Source organism: Drosophila innubila, chromosome X (assembly GCF_004354385.1).
Source record: "Drosophila innubila isolate TH190305 chromosome X, UK_Dinn_1.0, whole genome shotgun sequence".
Classification (NCBI taxonomy): domain Eukaryota; kingdom Metazoa; phylum Arthropoda; class Insecta; order Diptera; family Drosophilidae; genus Drosophila; species Drosophila innubila.
Window position 1 is genome coordinate 1,004,126 of NC_047626.1, and position 17,695 is coordinate 1,021,820.

At 31.5% G+C, this 17,695-nt stretch overlaps 2 protein-coding genes and 1 long non-coding RNA gene across 7 annotated transcripts; all 3 read right to left on the reverse strand.

Moving 5' to 3' along the window:
• Positions 1 to 895: 895 nt before the first annotated feature.
• Positions 896 to 11,997, reverse strand: LOC117782484 (apyrase). Of its 3 annotated transcripts, XM_034619531.1 has the most exons (9): positions 11,728 to 11,997; positions 10,172 to 10,397; positions 9,596 to 9,793; positions 8,482 to 8,887; positions 3,878 to 4,035; positions 2,069 to 2,165; positions 1,344 to 1,444; positions 1,087 to 1,289; positions 896 to 1,027 (listed from the first exon to the last, which is right to left on the reverse strand). In XM_034619531.1, exons 1-9 carry the CDS (start codon positions 11,853 to 11,855, stop codon positions 928 to 930), a joined length of 1,617 nt encoding a protein of 538 aa, XP_034475422.1. In that variant the 5' UTR covers positions 11,856 to 11,997; the 3' UTR covers positions 896 to 927. The 3 variants fall into 3 exon arrangements, with proteins under 3 accessions (XP_034475422.1, XP_034475420.1, XP_034475421.1); XM_034619529.1 differs by having other exon boundaries at positions 1,087 to 1,444; XM_034619530.1 differs by lacking the exons at positions 896 to 1,027; positions 1,087 to 1,289; positions 1,344 to 1,444; positions 2,069 to 2,165; positions 3,878 to 4,035 and adding exons at positions 5,330 to 5,506; positions 6,275 to 6,629; positions 7,243 to 7,339; positions 7,560 to 7,717 and having other exon boundaries at positions 11,728 to 11,983.
• On the reverse strand, positions 2,629 to 3,095 carry LOC117782539. Its single transcript, XR_004617288.1, has 2 exons — positions 3,025 to 3,095; positions 2,629 to 2,945 (listed from the first exon to the last, which is right to left on the reverse strand). It is a non-coding gene; the product is annotated as an uncharacterized LOC117782539 (long non-coding RNA).
• Positions 11,998 to 13,524: 1,527 nt separating the features above from the next.
• On the reverse strand, positions 13,525 to 17,248 carry LOC117782517 (lanC-like protein 3 homolog). Of its 3 annotated transcripts, none has more exons than XM_034619547.1 (3): positions 17,183 to 17,248; positions 16,865 to 16,934; positions 13,525 to 15,291 (listed from the first exon to the last, which is right to left on the reverse strand). In XM_034619547.1, the coding sequence occupies exon 3, from the start codon at positions 15,245 to 15,247 to the stop codon at positions 13,988 to 13,990; it is 1,260 nt and encodes a 419-aa protein (XP_034475438.1). In that variant the 5' UTR covers positions 15,248 to 15,291; positions 16,865 to 16,934; positions 17,183 to 17,248; the 3' UTR covers positions 13,525 to 13,987. The 3 variants fall into 3 exon arrangements, with proteins under 3 accessions (XP_034475438.1, XP_034475430.1, XP_034475446.1); XM_034619539.1 differs by having other exon boundaries at positions 17,005 to 17,244; XM_034619555.1 differs by lacking the exons at positions 16,865 to 16,934; positions 17,183 to 17,248 and adding an exon at positions 16,764 to 16,838.
• Between the last annotated feature and the right edge of the window lie 447 nt (positions 17,249 to 17,695).

Genomic DNA, 17,695 nt, shown 5'->3' on the forward strand with positions numbered 1-17,695 from the left:
AACTACAAAAATATTTAAATTGCGCGCCATTTTTCTGCATATTTTTAATTACGTTTGGGTCAAATGTGACGTCAAAACAGCTTACAGCGCCACGTTGCCACTGGTAACAAGAATCGATAGACGTTGCCATCAATCTATTTATAAGCCTATCGCCCGACCGCCACAATCTGTCGACCGAACGCCGAAGTTTATTTAATTAATGAGGGAATAAATACACGTTTTCATTAGTGCTGGCTAAATTGTTGAGGCAAGACTGCGATATCGATAAGCTGCCAAATTTCTGCTCAGCTCCAGAGCTGGCACCCGGTGGTCTATCGACGTACCGCCACAATAAAAGCTTGATATGCGATCTCAAGTTTTCATTTTTAATAAGCTTCTTTACATCATAATTAGTATAAAACAGCACTTTAAACTTAATTCTGAGACGTTTCATTTTCTTGTCAAATCATGGGAAATTGAACGAAAACTTTGACTTCAAACTGTTATAACTTTGTCAAAAGTCAACCGATTTTCGAATGGAATGTTATTTTGATTATGGTTTGGCCTCTTAATTCATTCTGCATTCAAAATTAATTAATTTTGTAAAATAAATTATTTTTCGCAAAATTTTGGGTTTGATGCTAAGGGTCCCCCCTTTAAAATTTTGAAAATTGAAAATTTTAAATCTCAAGTTTCCACTTTTAATCAACTCCTTATGTCCTAATTAGTATAAAACAACACTTTGAAACTGATTCTGGGACCTTTCATTTTCTTGTAAAAAATCATGTGAAATTGAACAAAAATTTTGACTTGTAAAGCTGCTAGATCCATAGACTGACCAACTTCGAGCTCTCATAACTTTGTCAAAACTAGACCAATTTTCAATTGGAATCAAATCAAATTATTTTCCTCTAAATCTTGGTTTATTTGAATTTAAATTTGAGCACATTAAGTATTTACAAATTGTATTCTTTGCTCCAGTCCGACAGTTATGGGTGCAATTACGCTCATGTAGTCCATTAAAGCATCTAAATCAAAGGGTCCCAGTCTGCAAGTCAAAGTACTTTAATTAGAAAAATATAAGTATAACTAATAGAGCTTACTCACTCAAGATCTTTAGCATGATCGCTTATTAAAGCGAATCCGTTCTTGCCATTGGCCAGGTATTCCATGACCACCAGACGATAATCCTGGTCCAATTGTAGTGGCTTATATTCAGGTACTTGGCAATGGGCACAACGCGCCTTTAAGCTAACAATTCGTTGACCCGGCTCAGATTTTAAGTTGTACACGATGCGAAGACCAGATACCTGAAGAAAACTTTTGGATGTCGGCAGCGACAGAGTCGCATTCATGGAACCTACACTATCCTCCAGTAATTGCCAGAGATGCTCCCCCCTCAAATTCAATGCATATAAACGATTCTCCCAGGGACACATGGCCACAAGTTGTTTGTAGCTTACTTCTGTAAATATTGAAAGATTAGTATTTTTTAGTATCAAATTTTTTGGAGAATGAACTTCCTTTTAAGCACTGCCTTTTTCAATGTTAGTTTACTTCCGAATACTTTTTAAGGATTGGCAAAAAAAAAAAAATCAAAGTAAGAATACAATTTTAGAAAACCATGATAAAAAAGAAAAATAAGGATTCTTAGATTTAAAAAATATTTGGATTACAAAAATTATTAAATATTAAGAGTAATGTTATAAGGAGTTAAAATTAGAATATTACTATGGGGAAGACAAATATTAGGATAATTTAAAAAAGTACCAAAATATTTTCTAAAAAATCCCGCGAATTTTATATTATTTTATAATTATCTTGAATTTTCCTAGTTTTTGTCTTCCCAATGTTTTTTTTCCAACTTAGATTCCTCCTAATTTGTAGCTTTTCAAAATTTTGTTTGTTTATTATTTTTTCCTAATAACAGAATTCCAAAATTTGGTTTTCTATTTGTATTTTCAAATTAAGTGCTTTTTAGTTTTGTTTTCTTAATTTTTAAATTCAAATTTTCGTATTCTGAGTAATATTCTTCGACATTTGCATGGGAATCTGTTTAAAAGTATTGATAATACTTTTAGGCACTTACCACCCGCTGGAATGGGCACTCGAAAGTTCCCCTGACTGGTCAAGGCGATCGTAACATTGCTCCAATTGGGTGATATTGGCGACGCATCCTTAACAAACTAGAAAGATTCAGTATAGTGAAGATTTGGATGAAAATGGGATAATAAATTTGAAATTTATAAAAAAACTTTCAATCTCAGAGATTATAAGAGCTTGAGACTTTAATTCCGTATTTAGGTTCCTAAATAACGAACGCAGGTAAATTTTGATGTATTTTTTGGGTCGGTCCCCTATATCATATAGCTACCATAGAAACGATAAGTCGAAAATAAAATTTTAGTATTAAAAAAATCATTGGTTTTTTGTGTTATCTGAAAAAATCTGACAGAAGATGCATTTAACTTGGTCCTAGACACTCTGACCTAATTTGGTTAAATTCGTTCCACTATATCATATAGCTGCCATAGGAACGATCGATTGATAATGAAGGATAATTATAAAAATTGTTGTTGTTTCTCCATCATGGCCGAATTTGGCTCTAATCGGATCACTTTATCATATAGCTGCCATAGAAACAATCAGTTGAAAATTTAATAGGGCATTAAATCCGCTTGTTTATTTTCAATTAAAGTGATTTGGTAACTATTTAATTACATAAGGATGAAGTATGAAATCAAATCCTTTCAAATGTAAGTTATTTGGATTTAACTTAGGAGAAAAATTGTTGTTTGTCGAAATTTGAGCAGACAAATCATTTACAATATTGTCCATAAGATTGCAGGGAAATAAGAACTCGTTGTTAGCTTCTGCCGCATTAAAACAGCCTTGTTTTTCCGAGTTCCATTTTCCAACAACTTGTTCCTTCTGCTGGGGGTTATAATGTGTAAATATAACATTAGCTAAAATAAAAGAATAATAAAAATAATAGTTACAAAAAAAATCATAAAAATCTACTAAAATCAGAGATTAAAAACTTACAAGAAAATTGTTGAGAAGTAACGTTTAAAACTGCACAGAGCAAAATCAAGAAATCGACAAAGACTTTCATCTTGAGATCTGACTGAGAATCGTTGACAACAGCTTATATATAGACAAAATCCTATGGTTGTAGAGCTTTTAAAAATAGGTTTGATTCAAACAAAGAATGAATTTGTGAATTTCTTAATTAAAGTACTGAAATCTGGGCAATTTCAAAAGCTCATATTTATCTGTGTTTAATGTCATAGGTCGCTATGTGCAAGCAATAAATAGTAATAAAAAAGTCTGATTGTATTTGATTATCACGGAATATTGCTTGTGCTTCTATTTATATAAATATGATGTTATTTACCAGGGAACGCAAAGAATAATTATTTTAATTATAAAAATTATTTTATAGATAATTCAATTTTAATTTTTACTGATATACATCCAAATATAACTTAAAATAAAAATAAAAATAATTTTGATTTTTAAATAAAAATTTGAAAATAAGAGTTAGGGTTAAATTTTATTTCATAGTAAAATTAACTCCATATATAAATTATGTTAGTATCTTTTTTATTTAAATTAATTTTAATAATTAAAAATAATTTTTTTAATAAAATAAAATAAATATTCTTTATTTTTTGTTAGGTTTTTGAATAAAAAATTAAAATGGTTATGCTCCCTGCTATTTATGGCTGTTTTTAGTTCTCAGGTGCCTAAAAGTATGCAGTAATTTTTATAAATTTTGTTTTCTTTATCATTGATAAAAATTAATGTATAGGAAAATTGTGTAAGGAGTTTGCTTTTACCCATTATTTATTTTAATAGATATTTTAATATGTTTTTTTATTTAATGAATACGCACCGCATGAATCATGGCGTCTGTATAAAGATTTCCCAGATTGCATTCTCCCCTAGAGCATTCCGATTGTTGTAAAGGAACTCGACTTTTGGCCACAATGCGATTCGATTGTTCTTCCAGCTCAATCTGCCAAGGTTTCAATGCCAAAAGCACATTCCCATCTGGAATAAAAATAGGTTGGAGATAGTTAAATAAATGTACATTTAAATATTTAATGGTAAATCTATAGAAATAATTCTAAAATAAAACAACAACTTTACAAGTCCAAAAGTTTTGTGCCTTTTGACATGAATTTTTTTTACAAGAAAATGACATTTCTTAGAATTATTTTTAAAATCTGTTTTTTTATACTAATTACGATATATTGCCCGGTTTTTTCGTTGGAAATATTAATTTTATATCGAAAAACAATAATCAGTTTACTAGTTATATCATATCTGAGCTAATCGGCATAAAAGGAAGGACTCTATTACAAAAGATTTTAAGAAATCGTATTCGTCAAGTAAAACAAGTCGGAAAGGCGGAGAGGGCGTGTCAAAAATATAAGACAAACTTGACCTGCGCTAACTAAAAAATAACTTCGCTTTAGTCGGGAGTGCACGACAACGAAATACCTCAAAATAAATAATTTCAAGGGCTCGGTTCATGATCCGGTTCAGGCTGCTTAAAAACCCGAGCCGAATCGGCTCTACGAGGTTTGGCTCAGAACCGGTTTGTAGCCTTCATATTGACTGATATACCATATACTATATAGGGTTAGCCACGTCTCCTCCTCTAAGCAAGTACTCTTGCACATTATTAAAATATTCCAAAAAAATATAAAAACAAGATGAAATAAATTGTCCCAAATTAAAACTTATTTGAGAGAAAATATTTGAGATCTATCGAATTTTCAAAATAAAAACAAGCGAATCAGTTGAGCGCACTCGACTTAGAAAACAAAGAAGTTTTTCATTCTTAGACTTTATTTTCCATTGTACGTCTCTATGGCAGCTATATGATGTAGTGGACCGATTTTAACCAAATTTGGTCAAAACGCATAAGGCCAGCCCAAATGAGTATTCTGACAGATTGGTAAGGATATCTCAAGAAATAAGGAAGTTTTTTTTCACAAAAACTTGATTTTCGACTGATCGTTCCACTGGCCACTATATGATATAGTGTTCCGATCCAAAAATAAAAACAAACTTGATTTGCGTATGCTATTCAGAAATCAACATACCAAATTTGCTGACTCTAGCTCTTATAGTCTTTGAGATTGACGCGTTTAACCAGACAGACGAACGGGGCCAAATCGACGCGGCTCTTGATTCTGATCTTAAATATATATACTTTATGGGATCTGACAATCCTCCATTTACCTTTTACATGCCAAACATTTTTTTACTCTTTTATTTTTTTGCCATTATTAAAGTAATTCTGAGAGGAATCCCAAAAAAAAATCTATAAGAATCGCTTGCTTAATCGTACATTTATTTAAGAAAAAAAAAATACAGTGATATATATATGATATGATATAATGATAGCTTGGGGAATCAGATGAGCACAGTGATGCGATCGCCGCGACCAACGTAAATCGGATTTGTGTTCTCGGCATATGAAATGAGGGCATCCAGATCCGTAACGCTGGGTCTGCAAAGAAAGATAGGAAAGCATTTGTTAACTAAGCCACAGTGGTACAAATTTGCAGTTTACAAATAACACCCATAGCATTTGTTTTATCGATAATTTTTATATATATATATATATATATATATATATATATATATATCTTATATTTTAATATCTGTATTATTTTATTCTAAAACTTGTAAAAATTAAATATTATAAATTAAAAAACAAGCTTGAAAAACAATTTTTTTCAAAATTTTTTTAAAATATAAATTTCTAATTCTTCCTGCACAAATATAATATAATATAAATAAGTTGAAAAAAGCTATTTTTTTTTATTTCTTTTAAACTATTTCTTGAAATACAAGAATAATTTTTTCGAATTCTTCATGCAAAAATCATTTTTCAGCAGAAATATCGAAAATTTTCTGAAAATATTTAAGAAAATATATAATTTGAAAAGAATTATAAATATGGTTGAAAAAATGATTATTTTTGTAAAATTAAAAGAAACTTTTAATTATAATAAAACTATTTCTAAAAATTAACAAACAAAAAGCTTTTCTAACTTTACAGCATAAATATCGAGAGTTTACTGTAAGATATAATTTGAATAGACTTAGTTAAAGTTTTAAGACTATTTTTATAAATATTAAAATTAGCTTTCAGCAGAAATATCGAACATATTTTGAAAAGAAAAAAAAAAAAATGTGGAATTTTTCGTGTTTAAACTAGTTTTTAAAGAAAATAAGCGTACGATTGTAAGGGAAGATAATTTTATGAACTTACTGTACATCGGTACCGCCCGTGAGCATCGTGTAGCCATCGCCACCGCCGTGCAGGAAGTCGGAGGTGACAATGCGATACAATTTGGTTGGATTGAGTGGTTCGTAAAGTGGAACTGGACAATCGGCACAGCGGACGAGAACCGAGACGACTCTCGAATTGATGGGTTTGGTGTAATCATAGGTGATCTTCAAGCCGGCCACTTGCAGCATAATATACGAACTTGTCACCCCATTTTCCAGATCAATCTTGCTTACCGAATATTCGAGTGCCTCCAAGATCTTTGCACCCGGCAAATTGAATGCAATGAGTGTATTCGTAAATGGCGACATGCTGACCATGTGGGCATAGGTAATATCTGAAAAGGTATTATAATTTAATTAAATACAATTACTTTATATAATACAAATCAATAAAACACTTATTATAATTCAATTTGTATATTAAAATTAAACCATAACTCTTATGTTTGAAAAATCAAAATTAAAGTAATTTTATTTAAATATTTTTAATGATAATATCAGGTCTTTAATATATAAATGTAATTAAGATTTGACATTTTTTTAAATTTCTTTAAGTTTTTGAACATTTTGTAAAATTTTTCTAAACGTAAATAGTTCTTCGAATAGCTAAATTTTTATTGTGTAATTATTACTGCCAATTGATTAAAGTTTTTATTTATATTTAATGACAACTTTAGTTTTAAATTATTCTAATATAATTTAAATTTAAAAATTATTTCATTATCACTAATTATTGCAATGCTAGTGATATGCGAAATTTTGTAAATCAAGTGAATTATTTAATTTAAGATAATTTTCTCTATATCAAATGTATTTTGAATTGTTTAAAGAAGTTTTATGATGATTTTAAGCATAAATTTTTTTAATATAGGTTTGAGGAATTAAAAATTTTTATTTTTAGAAAATTTCAAATTAATTGTACCCCTTCTTTTATCTCTGTATACTTACTGCCTCGGAGAATGGGCACTCGCAGTCCTCCAGTGCCAGCTAATCCAATAGAGACATTCGTCCAGGCCGTCTGATCAAAAGGTGTTAAGCCCGTGAACTGCAAAAAAAAAAAAAAGGATCAATTTAATGTAATTCGACGTCTTGTATGTAAATTCTAAGTCGAAGATTATGGATTTATAACAAGGAAAATAATCCCATTATGAAAAAAAACCGTTAAACAGCTAATTTTATTTGTTTCTGGGTGATATTTGTGTAAAATTTAAATTGAAATAAAGTTAATATACAGATAAATAAGTATATAATAGGCATAAACTTACTGAGTGCACCAATGCATCGCAGACAAAGTTGCCCAAATTGCACTCCTGATAACTGCAATCGGATTTTGTGAGATCAACTACAGTGCGTCCAATAACAACCTTGCCGGTCTCATCAATGTGCTCCTTCCAGGGCTGCATTGCGGCCACAACTTCTTCATCTACGCCAGTGAACATATATAACAATAACAATGTGAGATGAGCTCGAATAGAAGAGGAAATTCCTCCCAAAGCTATATGTAGGATTTAGCAAGCTGATTCTAAGCAAAAAGACTCAGAGAACTCACCGAGCTCTTTCATTTATTTTTGTGAAAAAAAGAGTAATATTTAAGTTGCTTTAAGTTTTTGAATTTAATTTTTCTATAATTTATGACTGCAAAGTATATCTCCAAATTTATTATTGTGATAGAATTAATCGGGGACTGTATGCATTATAAGTTTTATTATAAAACTCAAGAAATAATCATTATTTTTGATTTTTATTATTTTGCTTATGATTACTTTTGAGCAAAAAAATAATCATTACATTTTTGATCAAAAATAAAACTCAAGTTGTTATATTGACTTTTTATGAGAAATTGGGAAAAAGCTTATATATATTTCTAGTCAAAATAAAACTCATGTAATAATCAAAATAAATAAAACTCCAGAAATAATCATTATTTACCGTTTCCGGAATTAACTTTAAAATTGTTATGAAATCTAAGATCTAAGATTTTCATATACATATTCAACTGACAACAGTGGAAGCCAAACGGTAAGAGCTAGAAGGCTACAATTTTGACACAACATAGCTGAGACGAATTTCTCATAGAATATCGTTTTGCAAAATTCAAATAACAAGGGGTGAAAATCCGGGGTCAAATTAAGAGCTACTTAAAATTTAAATTAAAAAAACGTATAGAAGTAGTTAACGGGGACTTACCCTCTGGCACATCGGCACTCATGTAGAGGGGAGCACCCTCAAAGTCAACCACATCGCCTTGGGCATTGAAGTAGACGGTCAGATTGCCCACATATTTGGCATAAGCACCCGCCTGAACAATAAGCACTCGATGTCCGCTGCTGTGGATCACCTGAGTGGGATAATCACCCTTCGGCTTATCCGGTCCGGGTGCCTTATCACCCGTGTAGAGGAAGGTATGCGAATGGGAACCCACAATGACATCGACCACATCGCCAGCAACGCGAGCAATTGTTTTATCCACTTCATAGCCGCAATGTGAGATCACAATTATGATATTTGCTCCCTGATTTTTCAACAGTGCCGCCTCCTCGCGAATCGCGTCGCTTTCATTGCGAAAGATTAGTTTGCCAGTGTTGGCCAGATCCTAAAAAAAAACAGATACGATGTAATATCTTATAACACAGCACTTTACTCTTAGGTAGCAAATTAAGTTTAATATCCTGCATCACAACGTTTAATATCACATTTATTTAGGGGCTTTTATTAAATTTATTTATTAGATTATATTGTATTTTCATTTGGTTTGTATTCATTTTGTAATAGTTCATAAAATAAATCGACTATCTCTTTGGTACTTGAATATGCTTCCAAAACTGACTTTTACCTCGTTTAGGATTTTTCTATGATTAATATTAACGTGAAATCATGTTTTTTTTTTTTTTGTTATTAAGTTTTAGAATAATTAATAAGTTAAATCGAATTTCCTTCGTCACCAAATTAAATAAATGGGTATGAATATGCACTCGACACTAGACTTTTACCTCCAGTAGAGATTGATTAATAACAATTACGTTGCATAAAAGACTTACATTTTTCGTTATAAATTAGACTAGTGTATAGATTAAATCGATCAGCCAGCATCACAAAATTAAATATCACATATTTTGGGGCTTGAATATACTGTTGACACTAGACTTTTACCTTATGTAGGGATTTTTTTAATTTGATTAAGCTTACTTCGTAATCTTTTAAGTTAATTATCTAACAATTTACATAATATTATTGAATTTTATTATTTGATTTTTCAATTGAATTTTGAATTCTAAAAAGCTTTTTTCTATTTCTCACTTACGTAGGTAGTTTCCAAAATGACACCAATAAGTCCGATCTTGCGTCCGCTACGCTCAATGATCTCCGATTTTTTGTAGAGTCCCTCCATTAGGGGCTCGTGGGCACAGTCCATGTTCGCGACCAGCATGCTCGTCTCCACGGTCTTCAGAAAGGGCACAACACCCTCGACACCGTGATCGAACTCATGATTGCCCAGCGTCTGCAAAAGAAAGGAAAATTCAGGAATCGTAACGATAATAATTTTTTAAATAATATTTTTCTTTAAAAAAAAAATCGTTGTTTTTAAGATAATACATTTTTTATGGTAAATATCGTTTTCTGTTATTATTATCCCAATAAATCGCAGCAAAATCGGACAAAAAGAACGGCAGTAATAGCTAACCAAAGCTATTAAAAATTATGGCTATACAAGCACCCAAAAGTATGCATTAGTTTTTATTATATAATAATTTCTATATTGAAATAAGTAAAGGCTATTTAAGGGTCGGGATCCCGACTATAGACTTTCCGACTTTTTCTTAACTCAAAACTTGGTTTCGATTTTTTTTTTTTTTTTTTGGTGATTTTTTGAACATACCATAGCTTCGGCGGGCAGCATATTGAGAAACTGCTGTGTGACATTCCATCTGCCAATGTTGTACCAAAGTGTACCCTGGAAACTGTCACCAGCATTGATATAAATGGGATTCAGATCCTTTTGCTGCTCCAGAAGACGCTTTACAGTGTAGACGGTACGGGCATAACCTCCAATGCATTCCTCACTCTCATCACAAATGCCTCCGCTCGTATCCGTGGGCTCGTATCTGTGGGAAAAAATTCAACCAGCGACTGCAATCATTATAAGTTTTATTGTAAAAATTAGAAAGTAATGCCTGTTTGTATTTGATATTCATTTACCCACATAATAATGATTTATTTAGAGTTATACCTTGCATTAATCATTATTTCTTAACAAACAAATATAACACTTAAAAAAAAATTAGATTGGGAGAATTGTAATGATATTGAGCAACAAATAAAACTCAAAAAATAACCATTGTCATTACAATATTCATTTTGAATTCAAATTAATCATTTTATATTGAAAGAAGGAATTCTTATATATTTTTCAAAAAATAAGACTACATCATAATTATTTAAATTCCCTTAAATAAACCGGATGTCAGGCGAATTGTGATCTTTATTTTGTTCAATCTGATGACATTGGGCACTTGTGGCATGCGCCTTTTAATGGTGATAGCTTCTTATCGACATGGTGATTGGTTTATATATTTCCACTACAAGTAGGTACAAGAACCTGATAAAAAAAAACCAACCGCCCATGATTAAGATTGTTTACGGCTCTCACTGCGATTACGATTAAAAGAACTCGTGTTTCTACAATGATATCTCCAATCTTTTAAATGTTCCTATTCAATGACTATAAATTTGATTGTAACCGATTTTGATTCGATTCAATACGATTCGATAATGCAAACTATAATTATAATGGTAATGGAAATGATTGTGGTAATGATAATTTGAGGAATTTGCAAACGATAAAGATGTTCGTTATGCAAATTATATTGATAATGATAGTAATAATGAAAATGCTAATGATAATGGTAATAATAATTAAAATAATAATGTAATTTTTAATGTTATGATGTTGTAAATGATAAAAATATTAAAACTTTATTCCTAATGATTTTGTTAAGGAAATGGAAATGTAACGATAATTGTAATGATCAAAGCTCGGCTTTAATTACTATGGTAATGTTGATGAAAATCATTCGAAAAATATAATTTTAGTTGTAACAATGAGAATTGATCAAGACGATGCAATTTATATTAATAATGTTATTTTTGATGATATTGGTAATAATGGGAAACAATAAAGGCGATGAAAATTAAAATAAATATAATTATTATTTGATAATTGTTATAATAATTATTTGAAAAATGATATTTGTGATGATAATGGTAATCATGACAGAAAAGACAATAATCATCTATAAAAATGATGTAAAAGAAGAATAATGATAGTTCTATTACTTCTGAATAAATTAATTATAATGATATTAATTTTAATAATATTAAATTGACAATGACACTGACAATGACAATGAGAATGATAATGACATTGAAACTTACTTGGCATGGAAATCATTAATGTGGATTATGGATAAAGGGAATCGATCCTCAGCGGCCTCCAAGACTCCAATTCCAGAGCCAATGATGAGCACTATTAACGTCCAATGGACGCCCGTGATCTTGATCATATTATTGGGATTGGGATATTGAGCTATTTTGATAAACTTTAATTACAAAAGGCGTGCCTAATCCGAGTGCTGGCGATAATGCGACTGAAGACTGTAGACTGGAGACTGACTGAGAAATTCTGAATGCGACTACGACTACGACTGAATGGAAAGCCCGTTAACTAATTATTTATGATAGCCAAGTATCAGTATTTATGGCTAATAACTTGGTCAAGCCCCTCCCCGACTGCATCTGTAGTTGTTACACAGCAAATAAAATATTATTCGAAAATTTAAAATTAGAGAATCTTGATTTGAGCATTACATTTTTTTAGAATGTTTAAAAAATATTAAGCAAAAATGTTTAACGCGTATGATAAATTTTTAAAAACGTAAATTATATTTTTTACATTCATTAATGTTTTTAGGTTTTTCAACATTCTTAAGTTTTTTACAAATTAACCACAGCTTATTTCTAAGCCCAAAATTCCAAATTTTGAAAGTATTTTAAATATATAAAAAATATTTACTAGATTCTTAAATTTTTCGATATTTTTCAACCCTATTAGACTAACATTTTAGCTTATAGATTTGATTCCCGAAATTCTTGAGTTTGAAAAATGTTGATGTAAGAAATATTTTTTACATTCTTATATCTTCAACATTTTCGAATTTTTAACAACATAATAACATATTTTTTTTTTTTTTCAACCTTTTTAATCATTTTTTTTATATATTTTTTTTAACAATTTTAAAATAGATTTTAAAATCTGAATTCTAGCATATTTTTTTGCCTGTGTAGCCCTGTCAAATCCTCAATTGAAACTTGTTGTTTTTGGGCTTGATTTATTGGATTAATGACACGCCAGCTTATCGATATCGCTGTTATCTGGCGTATCTTAAACGTTGATAAGCGTATTGAGAATTCCGTACATCTGAATTGTTTCATTTTACGTAAGCTACGATTATACGCCGTGTAATCTGCATATCATTTAAACAATTAATACGTTTATGTCATGCAATCAATTATTTTTCTACTATTGAATGAATTAAATAGAGCAATTTAATGAACTTGACTGCCTATACTTCACATTTAAAAAAGTTAAAACGATACGTTCGAGTTTCTCGACTGTAAGATGCCCAGTACCCGTTATAAATAAAATAAAAAAAAGATATTATTAAAAGCAAGAATGTTTTTCATACTAAAGGTTTATATGAATCCGATTGCTTCTATGGCAGCTATATGAATAAGTAACCCAATTTTCATAAATTTGGCTAAGTAAAAAACACAATCTGTGAGTTTGGTTGAGTTTCCAAATTTTGAAAAACTATAAAGCACAATGAAATTTTTTTGTCTAAGCTTTACCGTTTGTGCTTTACAATAATTAGTCAGTTAGTCAGCACAAAAAGTTTTATATATTTTTATTTATATACGCAAAAATAGTGCAATGTAACGCCTTTTTAAAAAAGGCGTGACGAAACTGAGATTTTGATAACTTATTATATGGCTGTTAAGTTTAGACTCTACTCTTTAGAGTTGCCAGCTGTTGGTGTATCGACATGCCACCACATTTAAGTCCCCACAGCTGCTGATATCGATAAATGCGCCTCTTACGTAATCAAGTCTACACAGCCTGTAGATAAATTTGCGCGCGCTGCATTTGAATAGAAAATTATAACAGACAACATATTCATAGTATAATAATCTTTATTGACAATATAATTTTGGAGCTCTTAATGGGAGTTACTCGTAGGTATAAAGCACAGTATATTTATGTGTGTGTGTGGTAAGTATTTTGTATATAAATATATGTTGTATAAGTATTGTATATATAATTTATATATATATATATATATATATATGAAATATGCGTATTAATTTAATATATATTATTTAATTGCTTAGCTTAAAGCACAGAGAATTTTGATATGAGAATGATTGGCGCCACGCACACATTTAAATTGAAGGGGGAAGAGGTGGATTTCTGAGGGGGGAACAACAGAAATGGCTGAGAATTAAAATTAATAAAAAAAAAAAGATAATTAAAAAACAAGCTTAAAATAAATGACTAGTAAAAATGTGTAAGAATTCCCTGATATTTAGATGATAAAATGAGGCGAATGAGTTTGATTGAGACCGACTGGTGACTTTCCTAGTGAAATACGTCCATAAAGGGAAAATGCGCTTGTTCCGGCTCCAAAAGATCGACCAGAAAACAAACGGTGCCCGCAACGCCTTCGTATAAACTGTGCGGACGATCGGGTACACGAGCTCGCTGCTTGAACTCCTGATTCGTCAGCAGTTCCATAAATTTGTGTGCCCTGTACAGGTACTTCATATCGTTCGTTAAACGGAAGAGCAACAGAAAAACATATCCATTTCCGGCTACGCCATGACAAATACCCGGTCCTTTGCGCAAGAAACCCTTTTTCCACACCAAATCCGCTGCACGATGCAAGGCATTTAAATATTTGTCCTCTTTGAAAATTAAATAAGCCTTGGCCAGCACATAGACTGCACCGGGAGCACCGTGACACCAATGCACCAGCCGTTTATCCCGTCCGGAGCGTAAATCCTCCAGGGCCACTGGAAAATTTCCCTCATTATCCTGCAGCTCCAAAAAGTAATCTATGGAGCGTTTAATATCACGCAATTCGGCGGCAGGTGCAGAGATGGGTACAGTACGGAACCAGGGACTATCCAGGAGCATATGTAAGATAGCACACAAACCGTGAGCAGCACCCAAATACTCCGTACCATGATATTGGTACATCAATGGCAATGGCGAATTGTTCAGTTTACTATATTCCCGGCCACTGTTCATGATCAGCTGACATATTGAAACGAGATCATCATCCGTAATCTTCTTCTCGGCTAAAACATCGTTTAACCAATAGCAACCGGATAAATAACCGGCACGTCCCACCAAAATCTCATCGCAACCGTATTTCGTATGCATAAACTCCTTGCTAGCGGGTATGCCCGACTTGAAACTGGCCAAATCGTTTGATAGCTCCTCCGTATTCTGTGTAGACTCGGATATTACGGCGGAGATGGCATAAATTCCGGCATTTCCGCACAAAAACGAATAACGTTCCGAGGAACGTTTCTTATAACGTTTCGCATTCATTTTCGCATTCCGTATAAAGGCTACGGCGTGCTCCAGTGCCGGATAGAGATCACGGGTCTGCTCGCAGCTGTGCAGTTTCCAGAACATATAGGCAATACCCGCATTTCCCACATATAGATCACCGCGATTGTCCTCCTCATCGCTATTGGGATGACAGTGCTCCAATATCGCATCCACATACGTACAGATCAGCGTCTTAATATGCTCCTCGTCACTAGCAAACGGCGTATTCTCGCCGCCGGAGAAATCCGCAAACGGATTCTTCAAATAACGTCGCTCCATTTCACTCGCTTCTTCTGCTTTCTCTGGCTGCGTTGCAATTTTGACTGTAATATAATTTCGAAAATAATCAAATTTAAATTTCAAATCTTGTTATCGTTCGATTTATTTTGAGATATATTTTTTTTTGACTAAAATATCAATACCGATGTTTTGGTAACCGATAAATGGTTAACCAAATTCTTAGTCTACGGTCAATTTTCAAATATTTTCAGTCAGAATTCTATGTTCTAGAACCAGCTTCTAGTTTTCACTTTTTTAATTTAAAAATTTCGTGTTTTTAGTCTTTGCATGTTTGAAAATTGTGTTTGAAGGACAACTGGTTCTTTGACTCTATAAAATTTGTAAAGTCATGATCCTAACCAGAAATTTGATACCAAACTTGGCAGGATCGGACTAAAAACACCAAATATATGCTAATTATAACAATCTAAAAATTTCAAAACAAAAAAAATTAAAATTAAATATCTTAAAATTGAGCGTAGATTTTAAATTTGGGTAACCATTTTATTTTTTAATCGATTAATATTTTTGCGATTTTTTTCACAAAAGTACCAATAAAAATTAAATTTAGTCTTAAAAATCAACTTATCGTTATATGTGAGATATTTAAACAGTACTTTCTTTAATAAATGCATTATTAAGCGATCATTCATTTACAATATCAATATAAATAAGCAGAAAATTTTAAATTCATATTTGGGTATAAATATCTACATTAACGACATTATCTATTATCATTTAAATATATTTTTGAATATCGAAATAATCTCGAAACCTTTTAAAATATTAACACCCTTAAATATTGTTTATCGATTTGACAGGCAGCCGGCCTGGCGTACAATGGGCTCGTTTGTCTAAAGTTGGTAGCCTAAAAATCTAAGCTTTTCAACTTGAAATTTTCCGAATTTGTACATAAAAATATTTGCAATATTTGGAAGTATGAGTGACAAGAAAAATGGTCTGTGGCATTTCTCTAGTGTAATTATTTCTGCATTAAAAATACAAGAGATAGGAAAAATAGGTCTAAGTCTAGGTTAAATTTTTAAAGCATAATTGAAGCCATGGTTTTTTTTTCTTAAATTATTTTTAAATATTTAAGCATTTAAATTATTATTGTTGAATTTTTTTAGCTGCTTTTACACAAGGACTAACATCTGTTAATAATATCTGCCAATAATCTTAAATATCTTACTGAATATTAAAAAATCATTTAAAACTTATGAAAATTGCAAAGTAATCTTAATTTTTTTGCGATATGTTTTTCTTTTTAAGGCGTACCAACTTGATTTTTGCCAGCTGTTTTCGACAACTGCACCCATTGTGCGCCGCAGGACGAAGGGCGCGGCTCCGCAGTGCATGGTGGAATTTTTAACAAGGTGACGTATGCATTCTATGCATATTAACTGACAATGGCACAGAAAGATACAGATAGATGCTGTTATACATTTAGAACAGCATTAATTATAACAATATTAAAAACAAATAAAAACGTTGTAAATCTGTGCAGCTTGTCAACCTTGTTAATTATTTCACCATGACGCAGACCAGACGCCGGTTCCGCTCTCCCTCTCTCTCCCACCCACTCACTCTTACTCACTCATTCCTTCTTACTCTTACCCGTTGCAGTTGTCAGCCCTGATTTGCAGCCTGCAGTGGAATAATTTCTTCTTCTTCCGCTTCTTTGCACCTGCAACACGTTAATTTCACGTTTAACAATAGTTATTGATTAATATTATTAATAAATACGTGCTACTAACAAATGCAGGAATTGTGTTCGTTCTGTTTTTTGTTGTTTTTCTTTGCTTATTTATTTTATTTAAGGGGTGCGATAACTATTGTTGCTTATTTCGACATTAATGACAGTGTTGCCACAGCCAACCAGGCATCCATTTATTTTTATTTTGTCACAATTTCAGTTATCTTTAAGCTCGAAACCTTTTAACATCCGCACAACAAATCGTATTCCACATTATCCTGCCGACAATTTGCTAGAGTTGTGTATTGAACAGGGCTGTTGTATCATTTACATATCGATACATCGATAGATAGTTTTGGGCGATAATAACCATATCGATTTAAATATGCGATATTGTTGTGCGATATTTTAAGCCGTTGTTTTTTGGCGTTTCCGCCAATTTTTGTTTTATTTGTAAATCTGGAAAGCAATATTTTGGTTTGACAAAATTAAAAACCGCGCATTAAAACACGATACAATATAAAAGGAAATACGATTTATTTGAAGTAGAAACACAACAAACTTTAAAGCGCGCCCAGACATTTATATCATAAATTTAATTTTTGTTTAATATCAAGTAAAAGTTATATATTTTCTATACCGGAATTATATTTGATAATTGATTGGTGAAAAAATCTTAGAATTGACCGCAAATTACCAATTTGGGTTACTAAAATTTATAAATAAATTACAATGCACCCTAATAAACCAAT